The sequence below is a fragment of the Brachycentrus maculatus genome, unplaced genomic scaffold, assembly GCF_059751285.1.
Source record: "Brachycentrus maculatus isolate JH-2025_06_01 unplaced genomic scaffold, ASM5975128v1 h1tg000349l, whole genome shotgun sequence".
Classification (NCBI taxonomy): domain Eukaryota; kingdom Metazoa; phylum Arthropoda; class Insecta; order Trichoptera; family Brachycentridae; genus Brachycentrus; species Brachycentrus maculatus.
Genome location: NW_028281098.1, coordinates 1,470,552 through 1,486,096, shown reverse-complemented (window position 1 = coordinate 1,486,096; position 15,545 = coordinate 1,470,552). Strand labels below are relative to the sequence as shown.

At 45.8% G+C, this 15,545-nt stretch overlaps 2 protein-coding genes across 5 annotated transcripts; both read right to left on the bottom strand.

The window, feature by feature from the left end:
- Nucleotides 1-3,020: 3,020 nt before the first annotated feature.
- Nucleotides 3,021-8,892, bottom strand: VGAT (vesicular GABA transporter). Its single transcript, XM_088269412.1, has 3 exons — nucleotides 8,416-8,892; nucleotides 8,042-8,337; nucleotides 3,021-4,838 (listed from the first exon to the last, which is right to left on the bottom strand). The coding sequence occupies exons 1-3, from the start codon at nucleotides 8,546-8,548 to the stop codon at nucleotides 3,654-3,656; spliced, it is 1,614 nt and encodes a 537-aa protein (XP_088125538.1). The 5' UTR covers nucleotides 8,549-8,892; the 3' UTR covers nucleotides 3,021-3,653.
- Nucleotides 8,893-11,347: 2,455 nt separating this feature from the next.
- LOC148303791 (zinc finger protein ubi-d4 B-like) lies at nucleotides 11,348-14,908 on the bottom strand. 4 transcript variants are annotated; one of them, XM_088269416.1, is made up of 7 exons: nucleotides 14,756-14,908; nucleotides 14,473-14,582; nucleotides 14,126-14,385; nucleotides 13,537-14,047; nucleotides 13,230-13,460; nucleotides 11,836-11,948; nucleotides 11,348-11,761 (listed from the first exon to the last, which is right to left on the bottom strand). In XM_088269416.1, the coding sequence occupies exons 1-7, from the start codon at nucleotides 14,884-14,886 to the stop codon at nucleotides 11,630-11,632; spliced, it is 1,488 nt and encodes a 495-aa protein (XP_088125542.1). In that variant the 5' UTR covers nucleotides 14,887-14,908; the 3' UTR covers nucleotides 11,348-11,629. The 4 variants fall into 4 exon arrangements, with proteins under 4 accessions (XP_088125542.1, XP_088125540.1, XP_088125539.1 ...); XM_088269414.1 differs by having other exon boundaries at nucleotides 11,486-11,761; nucleotides 13,230-13,369; nucleotides 13,430-13,460; nucleotides 13,537-14,385; XM_088269413.1 differs by having other exon boundaries at nucleotides 11,486-11,761; nucleotides 13,537-14,385.
- Nucleotides 14,909-15,545: the final 637 nt, after the last annotated feature.

The window sequence follows — 15,545 nt, the reverse complement described above, 5'->3', positions numbered from 1 at the left end:
TATAAAATATTAATTTCGGATATATTTTCAGTTTCAGAACAGTCTGCCCTTGCGATCGGCAATGCTACACTAGTAAATACTGCTACAATGTATTTAACAATTCGGATCACAATACTCCTTGTCTTTTATTTATTTTAGTGTTATACATAAATATGTTCCATTTTTTATTATGTTTCAAAATAATCAATAGTGACTCCTTATCCATGACATTGTGCTGAATTTTTACGTGATTTTATACCACACTAGTAAAGAATATTTGTATAGTAATAAAAAATTTAATAATACACCTGTGTTTTTTTCAATAGTTTATATTGACATATTTCATCATCACAGATTACGGTAATGTGCCCCCACTGTGCACCTGTGTATGCGTGCACGTGTGCGTGTGCACGTGTGCGAGTGAATGTGTGCACGTGTGTCTGTGCAAGTGTGCGCACGTGTGCTTGCGCTTGTGCACGTACGCGCGTACACTTTTGCGTGAGCACAGGTGGGTGGGTAGAATTTTTAAATTTGATTTTTCATTTAATTTTACCCCCCCCCCCCCCGGGTAGAATTAAAAACATTATTTCTTAATTGATAGCTCTGGTATTTCATTTTCATTTTTGACCCAGTCGTTGAAATGTTTTGTTAACGTGAACATGATATCAGACGAAGGTGAACTGTGAGCTCACGGCGCCGCCGCCGGCGTCATAATCCGAGGGAAGACGGAGTCGAGCGGAGGAGCACTGAGAAGGAGAAGTCATACCTGCGGCAATTCAGGAACCAGTCGGGCTCGGAGTGGAGCGGCTGTCGTGGAACATGGCTGCAGGGGACAGGAGCCGCACACTGAGAAGGAGAAGTCATACCTGCGGCAGTTCAGGAACCAGACGGGCTCGGAGTGGAGCGGCTGTCGTGGAACATGGCTGCAGGGGACAGGAGCCGCACACTGAGAAGGAGAAGTCATACCTGCGGCAGTTCAGGAACCAGACGGGCTCGGAGTGGAGCGGCTGTCGTGGAACATGGCCGCAGGGGACAGGAGCCGCACACTGAGAAGGAGAAGTCATACCTGCGGCAGTTCAGGAACCAGACGGGCTCGGAGTGGAGCGGCTGTCGTGGAACATGGCTGCAGGGGACAGGAGCCGCACACTGAGAAGGAGAAGTCATACCTGCGGCAGTTCAGGAACCAGACGGGCTCGGAGTGGAGCGGCTGTCGTGGAACATGGCTGCAGGGGACAGGAGCCAGTGCGGGACATTGTAGCTTGCGAAGGCGGAAGCCACGCATCGGCGTCGCCCGACAACAAACCATCGGACCGCAATATAATGAATGAAATAAGTACATCTAGATAACAGGAATGTGCAGTGGTGTCTACTCAATAAAAATCATTTCTTTCTTAAATGATAAATGTTTATTAAACGTAGAATTTATTATAAACAGTTTCACATCTAAATTGCGTAAATTTTCAACATTTTTTTATAAACAGACACATTTAGTGTTAACAACAACAATAGCATTTATAATTTTACGATTTTGAGAGTACAAGTTCATAATGTGTATATAATAGCATTACTGTCGTAACATGTAACTTAGAACGTTTTGCGTAATAAATTATAACAGTGGTGAAATATTTGTTTTTAAGTACTTACTGCCGTTTGTTCGTCACTGATGGAATTAAGACTATTTAACAATGATGATAAAATTAAATCTTGTTAAATGAAAATCTATTCGGTGAAATTAACCGCGAATCAGCAAACGAATGCTTTCGGAATGATAATTCTCGGCTTCACAGATGTGAAAAGTGTTTTTATTCAAAAATCTTTTTGTCTCTCGTAAGGAGACTGAAGATAATACGATTCCAAGGTCCAGCCGTTTATTAGACCCGAAAATCTCAGAATTTTCGGAAACTAGTGTTCGAGCAATCATACTGTATTATTGTACTCTTATCACACAATCAAAGCCAACAAGCTCTAAGTGCAATATCCAGTCATGTTTGGGGAACGTATTAAAATAACGCTTGACGTGGACAAAAATTGTAAATTCGAGCATTTAAAAATCGAGAATAAATAGATTTTTTTCATATTTTTATTTTTACTTTTGATTGAGAATAATATTTCTCGTGATATGTCTCTCAATGGGGATATGAAGTGAAATGTAATTAATTTTGACAATGACCAAAATGTATCTTAAAACCTTAAAGACGTTAGCCCGGACCTTTAGCCAATTATATTAATAGATGAAAATTTGAAAAATTCACATTAGATGGCTCTCGTTTTCTCAAATGTACCGGTTTCTGTTTCTTAAATTTTTAGACATCACCAAAATGAGTCATCCAACAGGTTTATATAAATACTATGAGATAAAACAACAATAAGTATATATATATATATATATATATATATGTATATATATATATATATATATATATATATATATATATATATATATATATATATATATATATATATATATTATATATATATAAACAATTGGGTAGCCTGTATTGGGGAAGCAACTGCAGAGGGGTACGTGAAATGTCTCATGCGTGGTGCATGCTACACTTATGGCGTACCATGCACCACATACAACATTGCGACCGTACTAGCAACGCACCTTATTTTGGTATCGTTGTGTAGGAAATATAAGCCACAAACTGATCACGCACGCGACGGCGTGATGCAGTCGGAGCCACATCGGGCGTAGCTCGGCAACACGAGCAAGGGCGTCACATCCCTTTACTCGAGAGTCACTTACCTTAACATTTAGAATTGTTTAATTGTATTTATTGCGCTCGTGTGTCTTAACACAACTACGATGAAATGCCAGGGAAATTAAAATGGATACTATCCATACCGAGTCATTATTGGTGAATGTTACACCGCAGAGACAAACCCGACCGGACATATTTATGTAATAAGGGATAACTCTAATTTCCCGATAAGATGCCATCGTCCACAAAGGATTGCGTGTAAACCGCACAAATCTACGAGAATTCTCTAAATATATATAAAATATTTGGAAGACATGTAAATGTATATAATTATAATTTTCTTTTCTCGGAAGACGTGTTACATTTTATAATTTTTACTCGGAAGACAAATTTCTTATACCTAACTTAATTAGAGTATTATATAATATTATTGTCAATTAATACTTGGAAGACATCGTAACAACACTACACATACCGCTGTATGATCTATCTTAGCATTAGCTCTATACAATGAACAGGAGTGAACAAAATACATACTCAGTTCCCGGGAACTCCGTAGTGCCCTACTCTAGTAACATCCGACATACGAGTACAGCGGGCGGGAGTGGACTGGGAGCTCTGTAGTACCCGCCTTCAGTGGCGCCTAGAGGAATCCTTACAGTGTCCGCACGCCATACGCCATACCACACGTGGAACATCTACCGGAGGAAGACTTGTTCCTACAAGAAAGTATCATAGATTCACAATGGGAGATACGCTGTAATTTAGTCCCACTAATGTATCAATATGTACACTATACCAATAGGTAAACATGTACTTAGAATACGCTCTTTATGCGCGCGCATGTAAAATAATACGCGTATCATATACATTTAACAATGTACGTCACGTTCTAACAATACGATCTACGGAACTTGAATAATTTGCGGTTGTACAAAAGGAAGAGGCGTAACGAGATAGTTGTAGAAGTTAGAAGGGCAAACCGATAGCGAAGGCTTTGATTAGCGCCGAGCCGGAGTCGTATACGCCGATAACTCCGAAGAGCACTCCGAGGCTCATGATGAAGTAGTCGTAGGCCTTCTCCTGGTTCGTGAGTCCCTGGCCCTTGAGTTTCAGGTGGAAATAGCAAGGCCAGATGAAGCTCAGCATGGTGCCCGTGAAGCTGCCGATGAAGCCCATGAGGATGGAGAAGTGCGGGATGAAGATGGCCATGAAGATGGTGAAGAGGATGACGCCCACCTTCCAAGCGAGCCCCCACACCTTGAGCTCGCCGTCCAGCGCCCAGATGGAGGGGAACACGGTGCGCGGTCGGCCGCGGAACATGGCTCGCTCGAGTAGCTCGCACGCCGCGTAGTACGGCAGCGGGTAGCTCAGCACGGCCTTCACCACCAGACAGAAGTTCACCATGCCCTTGAAGCCGGCCGAGTGCAGGTTGTTGGTGATGACCTGCTGCGTGTCGTTCTGGAAGGTCAGGAAGCAGATGTAGCCGAACAGCGACTTGAAGGCCGCGGCCGCGATGTGCGACCAGTCCAGCATCCAGTTGAACTTGGAGCGGTCCTCCATGTTCCCTTCCAGCGTGGGCAGGAAGATCTGCGACGTGTACGAAAACACGATCACGCCCAGACTGATGGGGAAGTTCTCCATGTCGATAGTCCACTTGACCTTGGCCCAGCCCCACTCGCCTATCTCGAGCAGGCAGTAGCCGACGATGACGACGTTGATGAAGAGATGGCTCATGGTGCACCAGAAGGACAGCATGCTCACCGACTGCAGCGACTTCAAGAAGGCGAGCGGAATGAGGAAGATGCCGACCAGCATCATCCAGGATCGGGTGTCGATGGCTCCGTCCGGAAAGGTGCCTATCATGAGATCCCCGCAGACCACCACGTACAGAATGCACGTCATGAGCAGTTCGATGATCTGCGCGATGCTGACGGCGCGCGCGCCGAACTTCGGCCCGAAGCATTCCTTGGCGATGCTGACGTAGGAGTCGCGCACGCGCACCCGCTGCCCAGTCACGGGGTCGTCTTCGTACAGACACTCCACGAGTATCTTGCCGGTGTAGCAGCAGATGTGGGCGATGCCCACCATGGCCGCGATGGCCCAGTACCCTCCGCGCAGCACCGCGAACGGGAGAGACACGATGAACATCCCCTGCAAACGAAAGGACGCAAAGTCTTCATCAACATTCCTGCGCTACTTTATTGTTTTGTTTGTCATCGGGTCCTAGAAGTGATCGTTCAAAGAGTAAACAACTAAAACACAAAATGTTACGTCATACTCTACATTTACACACATACATATTGGTATATGATATCGATTCCACAACAGAACTGGAGCGAATACCGTAAGGCCATATGCCTTAGTGGATTAGTGGATCACATATATACGTGATCCACTAATGGAGTTTTTCATTGAATATATTAACCAAGAACCAACTAACACAAAACAAAAAGTTTTTTTTATGAAAAATATGTCAACAATTATTGTACAGATACACATGCTACTCATCAAGTGTGCTTAAAACGAGCATGCTCTCTAGCTGTTTACATTCGCTTGAAATAAGCATGCTTGTTTTAAGCATGCTCTTGAATAAGGATACTCAAAGCAAATACTCCAACACACATGTCATTTACTAACAAGCTCTCTGCCTGCTCATCGTAGTGAAAATGAGTCCAAAAATTCCAGTCACCAAGAAAGTAAAACATAGGACGATTTGGATTTTTTTTAAATAATTTTTTAATTTTTAATTTAGTTTTTTTTTTATTTTCAGTCTTGAGTTGGGTCGTTTATTGTGCAATCTTGATATGCATTATTTTTCGCTATATTGTTTTATATAGGAGCGATCGCGGATTTCAGTAGCATTCGTTGTTCCGATATAACGTTACAAATTCCGATGTTTTCTCATCTCCCCAGACACCAGAGAGACATTTAGGAGCTAGTCCCCCACGTAAACCTACTGTAAACTTGATCGATATTATAGAACGCTCCGCGCAAACCTGTTCAGACGTGCTCGAACCCGCTCCCATCCGCCCGCACTGCGAGTAGCATGCCCGAAAATCGACCACCGCCTGTCGATTTTTGAGCATGTCTACTTATAGCAAGTACGCACACACATACTACTAAGCAGCCAATGCTCAATAAAAGCGTGCTTATGTGCTGATATAATATAGTTATGAGAAAATTGCACCCCGGACCGCATTGACGGCCTAAAATTTCCCCAAGGACCACACATACAAAGACACACACAAACTTATACAAAAAATATATATATAAAAAAAACAAAACGACAATCAGATGTGAAAAGAAAACACGCATTGAACCAACAACAAAAAATAAATTTGTGTAGTAATCAACATAAAAGTGTTTTAACAATAGAAAATATTTTAACAATGAAAATTATACATTAAGACACAAATCAAACAATATTAAAAACCAATTACACAGGCCAACACACATTTTGGTGCCCGCGATTTTTTAAAACTATTTCTAGTTAATTTTTGGCTGCAGAATCCGAAATAGCCCTCAGAATTTGTCTTATCAGATCCATCTTTTGAGATATTAAAAAACAAGAATTTTCAAAATTTGTACATTTCACGTTATAACTATTACTTTTGCTAGTTTTAAACAAATACATGGATATAATTTATTATTAGATTAAAACCAATATTTTTAGCTTTTCCACTTTTTTATTTGACCAGCGACCGGGTTTCGTCGTTACCGACATCATCAGTCTGATGATGTCGGTACGCAATTCCATCACGAAGTGTCAGTGGATAATATAAATCTATTAAAAAACATGGATATAAGTATGTATTAACATGAAAACATAGATTTAAGTATTTAATGCAAAATTTCCATACATTACTCACTTATCACATAAAAATGTCCTTTTTTATGACTTTCTAGCATGGAGTTAAGTAGGCTAGTTTTGCTGAAGGCTCCAACTGTAGTCTGCTCTGCCACCATCCTTGCTATCGATCTTCCATGGAGTTAAGTAGGCTAGTTTTGCTGAAGGCTCCAACTGTAGTCTGCTCTGCCACCATCCTTGCTATCGATCTTCCATGGAGTTAAGTAGGCTAGTTTTGCTGAAGGCTCCAACTGTAGTCTGCTCTGCCACCATCCTTGCTATCGATCTTCCATGGAGTTAAGTAGGCTAGTTTTGCTGAAGGCTCCAACTGTAGTCTGCTCTGCCACCATCCTTGCTATCGATCTTCCATGGAGTTAAGTAGGCTAGTTTTGCTGAAGGCTCCAACTGTAGTCTGCTCTGCCACCATCCTTGCTATCGATCTTCCATGGAGTTAAGTAGGCTAGTTTTGCTGAAGGCTCCAACTGTAGTCTGCTATGCCACCATCCTTGCTATCGATCTTCCATGGAGTTAAGTAGGCTAGTTTTGCTGAAGGCTCCAACTGTAGTCTGCTCTGCCACCATCCTTGCTATCGATCTTCCATGGAGTTAAGTAGGCTAGTTTTGCTGAAGGCTCCAACTGTAGTCTGCTATGCCACCATCCTTGCTATCGATCTTCCATTGTTTATTATTTAGTCTTCATGAAATCTTTAACTCCCATTCTTCACTAAAATCTGAATATACATTTGCCTTTACATCGGACCCTGAGCTGTTGCGGCGATTTTTTAAGCAACGACCAGGGTCGCTGCTTTGCGGAGAATCGGGTCGCCGGTATTACCGGTGACCTCACTCATCGGTATAGAAATATCACTAATCTCCATTTAGAGACAGTTTTAATTGAAAAAATCCGCTCCTGGAAGTTCAAAATCGACCCTCAAGAGTATGTGCAAGTGATTTTTGGCTCTTATTTAATGTGTTACCTTGAGCTGGCAACTGAAACGTAGGAAAGATCACCTTGTTTGTTGGTTTCGGTTTGATCTACTTATTTACGACTATTTTCCTGGTGGTTTATATTTCTTCTGTGCGGCAATTTTCAATTCCTAACTAAAAAACGTGGAATATAACATTAGAGATATTCTCCAAGAGCATTTTCTAATATGGATTTAATTTCCGTTACGTGTTTTTCCACCGACATACTTTTTTCAAAGACCCACGGATTTCGTCGCAGTTACATGAAAATTTTATTTGGGATTTTAACTTTATAAGCAATTTATATGAAAGAGTAGCGAATACGGCGTCGTAAGATTTTTTTTTTTTAATATCTCCCAACCAATTTTTTTAATTTTTTTTTCTAGCAAATTGTAAAAATATTATTAATAGTAACAATTATTTTCTAAGGTAAAATATATCTGGCAGCAGGTTCGAGTAAATGTCTGGCACCTGTTGTGCGATGCGGCGCGTACTACAATACATCTAGGTGGGTATATACCGATACTGGCAGTGGACGTTACCTGAATGGCGTTAGTGACGTTCCAGGCGGCTTGCCACTCGTTGATCTTGGCTCCGTGGCGCCCCCCTCCCTCGCCCTCGCAGCCCTCCTCCGAGGACGCGTAGAAGTCCACGCTCTGCATGCTGGGCTGCCTGTTGTGGCCCCCGTCCTGCTGCTGGTACGAGAAGCTGTCTTCGGCCTGCGCGCCCCCCGCCGCCGGCTGTTGCAGGAACGGGTTGGTCGGGTTGGTGGACTGGTAGCCGGCCTCGGGCGCGCCCTCGTGGCACATGGCGGACATCTCGCAGCTCTCCCCGGTGTCTGGAAGTCACACGACACGCGGTCAGCGGGTGCATGCACGGTACAGTGGATGTAAGTCGGCTCGCCGCGAGTACTCACTTTGCCTGGCGAAGCGCACCGCCTGGCGCGGCGGCTGCTGCGAGTCGCCGGGCAGATGCTGGCGCACGGTCTGCAGCGCCACCTGCAGCGCCTGCCCCGCCCCGGGCAGCCGCAGCCCCGCGGGCACCTTCATGGTCGGTCGGGCTGGCGGATGGCCGCTCGCTACACACAAACTGGGCGGCCCGTTTACCGGCCGCCACTGCGCATATCGATATACTATCGGACTATTACTAGCTTCGAGTTCTACTCGTCGGAATTGACATTTAGGAAGACCGAAGGTTGCGGGCTGTCTCAGACGGGGTGCTCCGGGGCGGGGTGCCGCCGAGATGGGTCGTGGCGCGGGGTCGCGGGTCAGGCGGAGCGCAGTCCTGCGGGGCGCAGTCCTGCGGGGCGCAGTCCTGTGGTCTCACAGAGCGGGTCCCATCTCGGCGGACGCAGGATGAAGGGATCGGCGCTGTCCAGAGTTTAGGCTGGAGTGAGGGTACGCGCACGCGCAGCCTGCCGCCCTATTGATTTCCCTTTCCGAGCGGCTCCCCGCGCTACCGTCCTCCGCGCTCGGTACCTACCCGCCACTCGGTGCACCCCGTCGGCGTCGGGAGCCGTTCTGCCCGAGGAACGGAAGAATGCGGCTCCTACTTTGGTTTATCTCGCCAACGGCCAGCGCTATACTAACCGTGTAACCTGTTATGACAATTCCCTTTGAATTATCGCGGATTTATTGTAACCGCGACAAACTAACCTAACCATGACCCGACTCAATTTGTATATTCTCCAAGAGGGGGGGGGGGTAAATTTTGAAGGTTAACTGAAATTATAAATAAATAAAATACTCTATGACCAACGACTTAAATGGAAAAGATGCGAAATTCGGTATTCAAGTTGTGATTCAAAATAAGTCAATACGTATTTTACTATACTTCTTAAGTATTAAAGGGTGGACGATATTTTTATGACGAAACATCAAACGAATAAATGTGAAAAATTGTAATTAAGATCTCCTGTAAAAATAAAGGAACACGTATTTTACTTTTTTTATGAATGTTTCAATGAGATAACTAAACTTACCAGCAGTATTAATTAACTAAAAAAATATTTCTCTCAAATTGGTTCTCTTATCATCTTTCATTTCTTAAATAAAAAACAAATATGGTTACTCGGTGCCTCTCCAAAAGAGTCTTATGCTTGGAGAGGGACACTTATTTTCTGCCTATGTGGAAGGCACGCCCCTGCGTATACCCATATAAACATTAGGGGCCTCACATTTTACCCACAGACTAATAATTTTTATGCAGAATACCGACTCCTCTAAAAACCCACACCTGTTCTGTATTTTATAATAGATTTTTGTCACGATGTTGGTTTTTTGGCTAATAAATTAATATGAAAAATCACAAGACTATTGGTAACATTCTTATTGAAATCTGTAGAGAACTAAGGGAGATATTAAGGTTTAAACTTTAGTTATTTGAATAAAACGAAAAACGTGCGATCGCATACGTCATTAAATTCCAGTCATCGAATGTTTTATGACGTCATATGGTTTATTGTCTATGGTTTATAGAGCTGTAATAGTAGAAGTGAGGATTTTTTGTTAACCACTACACTACCATTTGTGTTATACAAATATGAGGGGAGAGGGGGGAGGGTTGGGAGGGTGGACCATAGACATCAACAAATAGAGCCGCCAATGATTTAGCAATGTTACCAATATTAAAATAAGTCCATCGTTTTTGTGACGTCATTCGTTACCAACTTAAGAAAACAAGGTATTTACGAAGGCGAATTTTCCAAAAGAAAATATTGATTATATCGTCCGTTATAAACAAAACGAGTGTAATACAATCCTTTATAGGTCGAGTATGTTAAATTAGATATTCCTCCCGTCTGACAATGATCCGTTGTATCTTAGCTCCGCTTATAATCGATTCACTTTATACCCTTTCTACATATTTTTCATTCAGCCCGTCAACCCTACATTTTTGTCTATTCTATATACGATAAACCATTTAAGACTCGAGTAAATTTTGTTTCCCTTTCATAACATTACCTTAATTCACTCATTAATCCTGATTGTTGGAGATTTACTGTACCTTATTATTCTTGGAATCCCGGTCCTCTCTGTGGCCACACGAGCGGTGAACAGATGAGTGGCGACATCCTGAGGGGCACTGGGAACTTCCGTGCAGCGGCACTCTTGGCCTTTCTACCACCGGTTGCCACAGCTCTTCTGTAGGTATATTGTCTGGGCGACTATTATATGACCAGAGTAACGCAGAATGCACCGGAGACAGTGGACACATTCTACTAAAACGCATTTATTGTAATGTCTACTAAGAGAACATTGTAACAAAAATGTATTTCTCCACAAAATGAATTGAAGCACTCGGTTACGAGAGTGATTCCTTGTAGTTGATAGTTTAGTAAAGCACTGGGCTTCCAGTAGCCATTTCCAGCCACACCAGTGACCCTAATTTTGGTCGGTCCTAGTCGGTAATTATTTTTATTTTCAAACAAATAAGGATTTTTTGTTTTTGTTTTGGTAAATGTTGGGATGTTATTTGCTAATTAAATGACAAATTAGTAAAAACATTCAATAAATTTTTAAAAATATAACATTTATGATAATTCTCAGAACATCAGTGAAAATTGTGATCTGTAATACTTATATGGTGAGTTAAAAATAATTTTAAAAGGAGCCAAGTTGCATAACGACCAATCATCTGGCTCACATGAACAGTTACACTCGGAATTGGGTACCGGAATAACACAACAGCCCCTCGAAAGGTCACAGGGATATTTCGCAAGTTTCAAAAAGTAAACAGGATATGTGAAAGTCAAAAAGATGGAGAATATAAGATTTCGTGTGTGCCGCAAAGGCGTAGATTATTTCCATTACCGGCGTGTTGAAAAACTCGGGAATAAAAACACAAAGTTGATTTACTGAAGAGAATTTATTAAGTTATACATATAGCGAAGCGGAACACTGACTGGAATACTTGTCACTCCGTCGCTTCCTCCGATCCCATCACAACCTATAGTTTCCGCTTTCCCTCTCTCTTAACATAATTTATAAATAGAATATTAATACAAAAAGCCTAAGTAGTAATATAAAGGGCTTCAAAAATAGAAAGCGAGTGGCGGGTGGCCGTTAGCTCTCGCTCGTAAAGGAATAAAAGCAAAATGTACATATACAGATGAGTATGAGAATGTGTCGTTAGCGCGCGGCGTGGAACTCCCGGATGCAGAGCTGACACGACCAGGAGCCCTCGGGCGGCGTGTGCAGCGGCGGCGCCAGGCAGTACATGTGGTAGCCGCGGTCGCAGTCGTCGCAGAACAGCAGCTGGTCCTGCAAGAGGAGGCGAGCGTGTAGTGACGCGCCGACGCGACGTACCGACGGCGCGACAGAGGACGGATACTCACGTCGTTGTCGCTGGTGCCGCACACGGAGCAGCACTTGCACTCGATGCACTGCCAGCGGTACTTGCGCACCGACACGATCATGTTGTCCGTGAACTGCAGGCAGGTGGGGTGGCCTGCAAGGGAAGGCGGTTAGTGTCGGGCACGGGCGCGTCCGAGCTAGCGACTTATTGCAGGGCACAAATATTGCTTACCGGGCTCGGGCGGAGCGGCGAGGGGCGCGGGGCGCGCGGGGGGCCGGGGGAGAGGATAGAACAATATTTGTGCCGAACAATAGTGAATAACTCAGACCAAGTACGCTACAGACAGAGAGAGCGAGAGACAGAGAGAGAGACAAGAGCGGCGGCTGGTGGAAGTGCATTCACTATTCTTCAGCACGGGAAGGTCGTAGGCAAATAACAACAAACTATTGGCTGTATAAAATACTTTATTTTACTTCTCCGTAATAGTTCGTATAAAATCTAGACAAAATTACAATCAATAAACTCGATAAAATTTATTTAATAAAAGTCAAACGAAAAAAAGCAACAATGTCTAATGCATAAAATGTAAATATATAATTTCTTATATATATATTTAGAATCGAATAATAATACGATCTAGCCGTAGTAACTCCGTCCGCTGATTGCACTTCCATCATCGCCTGCACCCGACTAGAGAAGGCAACTCGAGATATGAGTTCGTGAGATTGAACTGTATTCTTATATATTAATGGAATGCTGCAGACTAGCGGTGACACACCGCACACACACACTCAGACACACACACACACTCGCCTTACGACTACTAATATTAAACTTTGATCAACATGAACACATGAGAGAAGGCACCTCCTTACGGAAACTCCAGACTAGATTACTAAGTTTTTGGTTAACAATTTTCAACAAAGTTAGTTTATCTACGATGGCGGCCGAGTCGGCTGGTGGGCACTAGCGCTAGTACCTGCCAGGGGAGCCGTGGGCCGCTGCCAGCCACTATCTCCCTACAGACAAACATAAGGAATAACAATAGATAAATATTTCAGACGATAAAGTAATAAATGGTCCGTTAAATGGTTTGGATAGGCGTCTCGGAGAGACCAGTCTACGTTTGACACGGGGTGTCGCTTCTCGCGCGACATCAATCTTTGGCAACGAGTTCCGGCGCCCCCGCTACCGATGGGGGCGGCGGACCGGTCGAAAGCGGAAACAAAGGCGAGCGCGACACGCGGTGCTCCGGCTAGTCGCGGCGCCTCCTGCGGCCGCGGCGCGGGCCCGGGGGCGCGCGCGGCGCCGGGGCCGGGGGCTCCTCCTCGGCTCCCGGGGACCCCGGCTCGGCGGGCCACGCCTGCAGCAGGTGGGTGCGCCGCACGAAGCTGTCGAAGTCCTCCGCCGAGTAACTGGTAGAGAGGGCGTTACCTGAGCGGCCGCAGTCGGAGCACGAGACGAGCTCCTCGGGAGCGCCGCTCTTCTTGTTGCAGGTCTGGTCGCCGAGGCAGAAGTCGCAGTAGGGCGAGTGCGAGGCGGGCGCCGCGCCGGGCGAGGAGGGCGCGGGCGCCGGCGCGGCCGCGGCCGGCGGCGAGGGCGCCGGGGCCGCGGGCGCCGGCGCGGCGGGCGCCACCACCGGCGGGGACGAGCGGCCCGCAGCACCTGGAACACGTCGGGTCGCGGTCAGTAGGCGTTCGCACGCGTACGCTCGGCGCGAGAAGGAAAGCGAGCGACTCACTGTTGCCGGTGATGAAGGTCACGTAGCTGTCCTGGTACTCGGTGGTGGGCTGGTCGGGCGGCACGAGCGGCGCGGCCGCCTGGCGCGCGGGGCTGTCGCGCGAGTCCCCGTCGCTGCCGCCGCCGCCGCCCTCCTTGTGCGAGTGCGTGTAGTGGTAGGTGAGGCCGGGGCGCGTCTTGTAGCGCGCGCCGCACAGCTCGCAGCCATAGGGCTTGTCCGCATCGCCCGCCACCTCGTAGGGCAGCACCTGCTGCGCGGCCTTCTTGCGCCCGCGCCCGCCGCCGCGCCCGCGCCCCTTGGGAGTGGCGGGCGCGCCGTCGGGCTCGGCGGGCGCCGCCTTGCGCCGGCCCTTGGGCGCCGGAGTGGCGCCCGGCGCGCGCTCGGCGCTCGCCGCGCCGCGCCGCCGGCCGCGCGCCGCGTACGACTCGTCGCAGTAGTCTTCGTCCGAGTCCGGCTCCGGCTCGTCCAGCTGCTCCAGCTCGTCCATGGTCATCTCGTCGTAGAACCACTCCTGGCGGGACAACACAAGCGGCGTTAGTACGACTCGCGGCGCGGGCGAGAGCGCGAGGCGCGCGCGCGGGGCACCCACCTTGGCGGCGTCCTCCTTGTGGCTGTCCTTACTGTCGGCGTCGTGCGTGTCGGGCGCGAGCGGCGCGTCCTCGGGCCCGTCCTCGGGCGGCGCGGCGGCGCCGGGCTCGGGCGCGCCCCACCCCGCGCGGTGCAGCGACAGGTACTGCCGCTTGGCCTTGCGCCACCGCGCCGCCGGGTACGTGTACAGCTGCCCCTCGCGGGCGCCCGCCATGCGTTGCCGCCGAGACATGAACAGGTTGCAGTGTGTCTGCGCCACCCCTGCGAACAGTCGCTCATTACTCCCCGCCCTTCCTTCTCTCCGCGTACTACTGTATATGCACCGTGCTACACGCGAACACCACTCACCCGTTTGGGGGTCCAAGAAGGGCATACGCAGCCGCCGCTCCACGCATAATCGGGTGTTGAAATTCGCCGAGTTCTCTATGGCCTCCCGATATGCGGAATCGTTAAAAAAACTGAAATCAATAAGACGATACTGCGATAAGTGTCATCCGTCATAATCTGCACGCCATCACGAAACCTTTAACAGGGGCTACAGATAACGTAGTCATTTCAAATAACAGAAACAGCACGAAACAAAATTGAGTAATATAAGAAAGGGAGATATTCATACAAAGACAGGATTTACCTTTCGATTTTCTGTAAATTTGCAGGATTTACGACCTGGATCTCGGCGGCTGCCATCTTGCGCACTCCACACCATAAACAATTCGCGATGATAAACAATAAACCACAGACTATATCATAAACATTACACATTTGTGGTCACATAATATAATATATTTGTGGTCACATAATTTGATAAACATATTGTGTTCGAAAAGCACCCTAACATCCGACAATTCGTATTCGGAAGCGCCACTGTCATATAAAACTAATTTTGACCAACCAAAAAACTATATTATTTCAGTTATGCCGAAAATCGTTATAAATATAAGTTCGAAGAAGTATACTTTTACTTTTTTTTTACAAAGAACTAAGCACACCGCCACGATCACGACACTAGCGGAGTTATTTATTCATTTATTTTTTGGGGTTATCTAATGGTAAAATACAAATACAAAGCTTAAATTTTCTCTCACAATTATAGGATGACACAAAAAGCCCAACTTATACATAATAAAACAACCTTGATAAGAAAGTTACAAACGTACTTAACATATAAATATTATCATCTTACAGTGTTTTATCGATCATTATGGTTATTTATGCTATAAATATAATAATAATACAAATTTAATCTATCATCCTGGGAGAAATCATTGTTGAATGACCCAATAAAATATATTTTATAAAAACATAAAATATATCGTGAAATTTATGAGGCGAATATAGTTGGAAAAGGAGCAAAGGATGACCGAGAGAAACTTGACACGATCGGGTATGCCAAATACTTGAAAGTGGTTAGGTTAGGAGTC

Coding starts and splice junctions, on each gene's coding strand:
- LOC148303791 (XM_088269413.1), bottom strand. CDS start 14,886: ATGTGTAATGTTTATGATATAGTCTGTGGTTTATTGTTTATCATCGCG. Junction 11,949..13,229: donor CTCCGACTGCGGCCGCTCAG/GTAACGCCCTCT, acceptor CTTCCCTTGCAG/GCCACCCCACCTGCCTGCAG. Junction 11,762..11,835: donor GCGGCACCAGCGACAACGAC/GTGAGTATCCGT, acceptor CTCCTCTTGCAG/GACCAGCTGCTGTTCTGCGA.
- VGAT (XM_088269412.1), bottom strand. CDS start 8,548: ATGAAGGTGCCCGCGGGGCTGCGGCTGCCCGGGGCGGGGCAGGCGCTG. Junction 8,338..8,415: donor GGTGCGCTTCGCCAGGCAAA/GTGAGTACTCGC, acceptor TGTGACTTCCAG/ACACCGGGGAGAGCTGCGAG. Junction 4,839..8,041: donor ACGTCACTAACGCCATTCAG/GTAACGTCCACT, acceptor TTTCGTTTGCAG/GGGATGTTCATCGTGTCTCT.